General features: G+C 39.0%; 1 protein-coding gene across 2 annotated transcripts in view; it reads left to right on the top strand.

Moving 5' to 3' along the window:
* GRIN3A (glutamate ionotropic receptor NMDA type subunit 3A) overlaps positions 1-7,845 on the top strand; it is a 170,314-nt gene that overhangs the window by 50,217 nt on the left and 112,252 nt on the right. For both annotated transcript variants that reach the window (XM_019816253.3, XM_045043508.1), the window contains exon 2: positions 3,635-4,239. In XM_019816253.3, coding sequence (XP_019671812.3) covers positions 3,635-4,239 — 605 coding nt within the window. The remainder of the gene's footprint in view (positions 1-3,634; positions 4,240-7,845) is intronic.

The raw sequence follows: 7,845 nt of genomic DNA, 5'->3' as shown, positions 1-7,845 counted from the left end.
AGACCCAGAATCAGAAACAGGCTCCAGGCTCTGAGCCATCAGCCCAGAGCCTGACGCGGGGCTGGAACTCACGGACCGCGAGATCGTGACCTGGCTGAAGTCGGACGCTTAACCGACTGCGCCACCCAGGCGCCCCTGGAATTTCTTAATAGAATTGTTTGTAGAGATGAGTGTGATTATATGGATTAATAATTATCCAAGGTGGGGTGGGGAGGTTGTCCTTCATTTTATTACCATGTCCTTCTCATGCCAAATGCATTTGTTTGTGTCTGGTGCTAAATGCTCAATATGATTAGCTAATTTCACTTCCATCCCTGCCTCCATTAAAGCTTGCTCCTTAACGTACCAATGTAATGAATCCCTCCTGAGGAAGTGTATGGATGGGACTTTGTTCCAACTAGGGGCAATATTAGTTCTTGAAGTTCTGCTAGAAATGGCCTTTTTCTTAGTCTTTCAGTGCAGAGATTATGACCATAGTCTAGGACTTGAGGTGAGCAAAAGAAAACCACGGTTGACAAATACTATCTCTGATTAACTAAGAGCCATGTGATAAGAGATGGCTGCGATTTGTTCCTTATCCTAAAGAAGCTTCCAGTCTAGTGTGGGAGATAAACAGTTAATCAAATAACTATGTTATGGTGTGAAGAGTTCTGTATTAGAAGGATGACCAAAATTAGACCATTACACAGACATGAGATGATTACTTCTGCTTGGTCAGGAGTTAGAGGAACAATCAAATGAACAAAATCTCAATTCACCATTACAGGAAATCAACATGCCAAAATATTGTGGAAAAAAAAAAAAGATCAGCAGTTTTGTCGACTATACTTCAATTTTTAATTTTTTTTAAATACAAAAAAAATTTGAAGTTTAGCAGCAGCAGAAACAGTAGTAAATGCTACATGAACTAGTTTCTGGAAATCTGCATGGAAGAGCTGAGTTTTGAAGGATGGATATGAATACAGACGAAAACATCCTGGAGATGTTGAAAGATCAGCATACCCAATTTGTGTAGGTGTGAAAATGCCTACTCTGATACAAGAAAAATAAATTGTCCACTATGACTCATTTTGGTGTGCATGTTTGGAGTGTTGAAGGTGAAGTTAAAGACTAGGATTGGGCTCCTAAGCCATACTACTGATTTTGAAATTTGTTCTCTGGGTGACTCAGAGGTTATGGTGCAGAAGAATGATATGGTCATATTTATGTTTTAGAAAGAAAGCTGGCAACAGAGTAGGGAGCCAATGCCAAGAAGATAGTTGGGAAGAATTTGTTCCTGCCAGCTAAATGTAGAGTTTGCCTTCCATTCCTCTTTGCTTCTGGAAGAGGGTTAAAATGGAGGAGGAAATAGAAAGGAAGAAAACCAGAAGAAGACAAGAAAAACTCTGGAGGAATTTATTTTAATCAGTAGTAGGAGTGAGGAATCTTCCATTGTTCTCATCTCAAGATCTTGTATGGCATCTCAAGCCTGGAAACCTGGAGCTACCTACTGGATATTGTCTCCCGGTTTCTAACACCTCTCCCTCCCTTTTTTGCCTGTCACATCTGATTTTGTCACTAAATTTTAATTAAAAAAAAAAAAAAAAGCAGCACGTTTTCTCATGCCCTTCTTACCATTACCAACACTGGCTTCCAGTTTAAACACTTAGCAGCTAACCAAGATCCTGAGGGGCTTATTTTCTCTCTCCCTGTTGAGTGTTGCTCATAGATGATCCTCTAAAAGTTTTGCTTGTATCATTACAAACCCTGCTTAAAAGCTTAATTTGAAGGACAGAAGTTAAATTCGTAGACTAAATTTTAAAATTTCATCCTACCTACCAGCATGATTGTTCTCATTTAGAGCCTTTGGCCATAGTATTCCTCCCATAGTCCACTCCTTAGTCCACTCATATCAAAATTCTTTTGGTCCCTCATAGAATTAAAACTTCAGCTCAAATTCTATTTCTCGTGACATGTTTTTTAGGTGGGTAAGGGGAGGCCATACGTCCCTTTTGTTCAGCGTTTGATGCTTTATTGAGAAAGCCCTCCTCATTTCTCTACATATATTATTTGCCTGAATCTTTGCCAAGTTCTCAGAAATAGTCCAGTAGTCTAATAGTTTCCAGTGGGAACGTGTTGAGTTCAATTCAGCCAATATTTATTGCGTACCTAATATGTGTAAGGTATTGTGCTAAACATTCTCAGGATGCCAATGTTGAAGGATAAGTAAGTCAAATGTCTGCTCTCAGGAAGAACAATTAAATTTATTCAGTGGAGAGCTATTTCCGCTTCACCTGTAATATTAATTTGTGACTTTTCAAATAAGATACTCTTCCTTCATTGATTTGGTGAGTTTCATAAGTAAGTGAAATCATGATGGAAGTTGCATAAATGTGTTTATTTATTTATTTTTTTAAAATTTTTTTTTAATGTTTATTTATTTTTGAGACAGAGAGAGACAGAGCATGAACGGGGGAGGGGCAGAGAGAGAGGGAGACACAGAATCGGAAGCAGGCTCCAGGCTCTGAGCCATCAGCCCAGAGCCCGACGCGGGCCTCGAACTCACGGACCGCGAGATCGTGACCTGAGCTGAAGTCGGACGCTTAACCGACTGAGCCACCCAGGCGCCCCCATAAATGTGTTTAAATGGCACACATTTCACATTTCACAGCAAAAGTGCAGTCTCAGTAGACACAAATGTAATCAAGCCTTCAGTACAACTATCCAATGTATATATGGCTAATTATACCAAATGTCTTAATCCATCCGGGCTGCTATAACAAAATACCACAGAGTGGGTGGCTTGTAAGCAACAGAAATTGATTTCTTACAGTTCTAGAGATTGGAAGTCTGAGATCAGGGTGCCAGTATGATCGAGTAAGGGCCCTCTTCTAGGTCACAGCCTGCCAACTTCTCACTGTGTACTCACACGTAGAAGGGGCCAATGAGTTCTCTCAAGCATCTTGGGCATTAATCTCATTCATGATGATTCTGCCCTCATGACTTCATCACTTCCTATAGGCCCCATGTCCTCACCTCCTCATACCATCACATTGAGCACTAGCATTTCAACATGACTTTGGGGGGAACACAAACATTCAGACTATAACACCATATATATTGAAAAATGCCATCCTCAGAGGCTAAAAGTTTAGGAAATGGATGTATCCATTTTCCACACCACCTTTATACAAGTGCCTGCACTGTTTTGAGATTTCCCTGCTATTCGTTTTAAAGGAAAGCAAACATAATTTCTTATTTCTTATTATTTAAAGTAATTAAATTTCACTTGAGAGGAGAATTTAACCAATAAGTTAATAACAGCCATAGTTAGAAATGGAGTACATGAAGGGGACAAACTATAAGGAGGTAGGCAAGCCTGATAAAAATGTAAGACCGGTTGCATCAGCCCTGACATTTACATCAGAAATCATTTACCCTCTGGTACCCTTAGCAAGGAAATCAGTTGTCAGGAATCAATAATTCCATTAGATAGGAAACATAATTTTCCAGATGATGGGAATTTTATCCCAGAAGCATTTGAATATCTCAGGGAAAAATAAAGGAGTAAGCCTCTTAAGAAAGCAAACGTACCCTATGTTATCATCTTTGGCCAATGCTTTCTAATTCTTCTTTTTCATATCTTTAAATACAGAATCCCCTTCACCTACAGCTGAGTTTAGAAAATTCATTAAGTTCTGACGCTGATGTCACTGTCTCAGTCCTGACCATGAACAACTGGTACAATTTTAGCTTGTTGCTGTGCCAGGAAGACTGGAACATCACCGACTTCCTCATCCTTACCCAGAATAATTCCAAGTTCCACCTCGGGTCTATCATCAACATCACCACCAACCTCTCCTCCACTGAGGACCTCTTGAGCTTCCTGCAGGTCCATCTTGAGAGTATTAAGAACACCACGCCCACAATGGTGATGTTTGGCTGTGACATGGAAAGTATCCGACGGATTTTTGAAATTACCACCCAGTTTGGAGTAATTCCCCCTGAGCTTCGTTGGGTGCTAGGGGATTCTCAAAACGTCGAGGAACTGAGGACAGAAGGTCTGCCCCTAGGGCTCATTGCTCATGGAAAAACAACACAGTCCATCTTTGAGTACTATGTACAAGATGCCATGGAGCTGGTCGCAAGAGCTGTAGCCACAGCCACCATGATCCAGCCAGAACTTGCTCTTATTCCCAGCACGATGAACTGCATGGATGTGGAAACTGCAAATCTCACTTCAGGACAATATTTATCAAGGTAGGATGCGAGGCCTGTGTTATATTCCCATTCATAGGGTTTTGACAAGAAGCAGAATTTCCCTATCTATCTCCTTTGTAGAAATCTTGATTTTGAGTAGCTTTAAACTCTAATAATATTTCTGAGAGGCTTTCTGGTTACATAGGCTAGTATCCCATGATCTGTCATCTGGAATTTGATCTGTAGATTTGAAAGCACGTGGTGTACAATAGGGAACACACAGTCCTGCTTTTAAACCCTGGCTTAGTTGCTTACTAGCTGTTTGTTCTCGGCAAGTTATTTTAAAACTCTGACCCTCAGTTTTCTAATTAATAAGCTGGGATTATATTGAATAGCTTGACCTATGATCATTAAGATATGAAACTATATATGAAAAGTACCTAACACTGCTCGGCTCATAGCAGAAACACAACAAATGTTTCTGTCCCTGCCCACTCTTTCTCATATCAACAGACTTGGACAAATCTCTCTGAATCTATATAGAGAAAAAAATTAGTCAAGCAGGAAATGGATTTTTCATTTTCCTCCCAGGCTGTGGTACTTAAGGCAGTATAGAGTAGTAGTTAAAGACATGGACCCTGGAGCCAGACACTCTGAGCTTGAAATTTGGCTCTGCCACTTACTGTTTGTGTGACTTGGTCGAGTTACTTAACTTCTCTGAGGCTTAGTTTCCTGTCTTATATCCATTTATGTAAAATGGGCATAACAATAGATCCTACTATCCATGGGGTCCTTGTGATAGATAGATAGATAGATAGATAGATAGATAGATAGATAGTCAGCACTAGGGTTCCACAAGGGTTTTATTTAAATACATACATGCACGCGCACACCACACACACACACACACACACACACACACACACACACACACATTCTTTTTAATTAGGTACCTTTCTTCTCCAGTTTCTCAATCTGGTTCCAAGATAGAATGAAAAAGCCCATTTAATTTAAAGAATAACCCATCATTTGGAACTGGTTTTCATGATACTTGGGAAAAGGAGAATATACTTAGAAGATATTTTATAGGGACCTAGATTTTTTTTCCTGAAACGGACCACCTGTGATCAGAGAGACCAAATCAGAGAATTTTTGGCTATTTTGGAGGTGAGGTCTTAGCTCTAGGCTGGTCCCATTTTTAAAGTTTATTTACTTTTAGTAATGTCAGCACCCAATGTGGGGCTTGAACTCACGACCCTGAGATCAAGAGTCACATGCTCTTCTGACTGAGCAGGCAGACCTTGGAACAAGGACATCTTACTATATTGAGAAACAAAAGACCATTGTATAGTGTCTTGCCTTTTAAGAAGACATGACTATGTGATAAGATGTGAGGAGGTCGTAAGCATTTTACACTGAATCCTATATATATGGACTGAGCACCTATTAGGTACAAGGCAACATGCCAAATGCCATGTATTGGCAGTTTACCCACAGCCTATACACTCCCTAAAGAATGTTGTTAAAACAATAAAATAATTCAAAAGTCATTTATTAGGAATCTACTGATGATAAAATTAGATATTCTGTCATCACCTGAACTTTCCATTTTCCCCATGTTGTATTTTAATTTCCACAAGATTAAAGTCTTTGCATATTTTATTTTGCAGCCACTATTAAGATTTAATCCACTATTTTTGAACTAACATGTAATTGAGGCCCAGGATTTTAACTGGGATAAGAAAATTCTCCTTCATAACAAAATCTAAGCAAAACCTTTATTTATAATTTTGAATAGTCATCATTTTGGAAGGATAATCATAAACAGCAGATAAGAAAAAAACCCTATGAAAACTACATTAAGTTATTTAGTGTCTTTCTGTCTCATGTACAATGGAGAGCACAAGGAAAATGATTCTGTTTGGATCTTAAAAACATTTACAAACTACAAGGAGAAATATTTGTTGACTTGGGTTGTATATACCCTAGGGGTTCATTTTATCAAGATCAAACTGGTCTTTCTGGCTCCTCAAGGTTTAATTTATATTAAAGTTATATGCCTCCTTTCACAAGGATCCCATGGCACTTTGTACATGAAATTAGATGAAGGTACTTAGCCCATTCCATCATCATTATTTGTCCATGTTCCTGACTTCTGAGCTAAAGTAGAAATTCTGTTGAGACACTATTATTCAGCGTAGTTTAATGCCTAGCACATAGCAGCCACTTAATAGACATTTATTGGAACAGAAAGAAGGAAAGGAAATTTCTTATTATATTTACATCCTACATTATCTGCTGCTGTAGAAGAAAAATAGGTGCTGGTAGACAAATAAAATTTTGTCTAAATTAGAAACATGGGGGTTTTTTTTGTTTGTTTTTTGTTTTTTGTTTTACCTTTTTGATGAAATGTGAGGGTCTTGGATAACTTTTGCCCTTGTGGCTGTTTCTACATGTTTATCCCACAAAATTTGAAAGTTTAAGAGAAGAATGTAAAGTTTGGTGCCTGGCAGCAATTCACAATGTATGAGGGTCAGTGGCAGTATTTTCACATCCATGGATGTGTTTGAGAGCGAACTCCAAGAACTTCAGGAAATAGGCCTAGGACTTCTTAGACTCCCTGAGGAGTACAGTCAAAGAGAAAGTTTCAAAGTGTTCAGGAAAGGTTCAAGAGAAGTGGGCTAATCTCTGGAAGGAGTCTTTATAATGCATAACTGAAAAGCTGCCTGAAGCCATAAAACATCTGTGGAATTTCCATCAGTCTTATTTATTTTGTTGAATACAGTCTTTTAGGAAGTTCGTTATTCTCAGTCCATAAGTCACATCTGCATATAGTAATTTTCTTAATTGTTCCTAAATTTTGTGAGGCTGACCCCACTTCTTCACGGCGTAATGAAAAGTCCCAAGGATAATGAGCCATGAATAGCGAGTGTCAGTTATGCAAGCTCTCATTTCTCACACAGCCATTTTTAGTTTGGGCTGACAGAATTGTTAGCGTTTTAAAATGTTAATGAAATCACCCAAAAACATGGACTTTTGAGCATAGGCTTTTAGACTAGAAAAAACAGTTCTCAAGACAGAGTACATAGATGTAATTACAGGTGTAAGGGATTTTATTCTTCCAGGGTCCCCACATGCCAGAGCAAATGCCCATCATAGCTAAATGTAGGGGCGCCTGGTGGCTCAGTCAGCTGATTGTCCGACTCTTGATTTTTGGCTCGTGTCAAGGATCCCAGGATCATGGGATTGAGCCCCGCATCAGGCTCCTTGCTGAGTGTGGAGCCTGAACCTGCTTGAGATTCTCCCACTCTCCCTCCACCCCTCTACCCTGCTCACAGTGTGCTCGCTTTCTCTCTCTCTCTCTCTCTCTCGAATAAAATAATAATAATAATATGTAAATGTAGACAAAACCACTTGGGGACTAAGTTCATAGTGTAATCTTTAACAATTTATTTGCAAGTTGTTTTATTAAATGTTAATTATTTGAAGTGATGGTATCTAGTATATTATTCAGTAATAACTTCCTAAGTGCATATGTGTCGGTGTTTTTGTGCAGCCAATAACTCTTTGTTAAACTAGGGTGAGGTAGACAGAATGAAGACATGCATCCTGCCGTTTTCAAGCTGATAGCCTAGTGCATGACATTGAAAAGTAGGGAAATGATTG

This window comes from Felis catus, chromosome D4, assembly GCF_018350175.1.
Source record: "Felis catus isolate Fca126 chromosome D4, F.catus_Fca126_mat1.0, whole genome shotgun sequence".
Classification (NCBI taxonomy): Eukaryota; Metazoa; Chordata; class Mammalia; order Carnivora; family Felidae; genus Felis; species Felis catus.
This window is presented reverse-complemented; position numbering and strand designations above follow the sequence as displayed.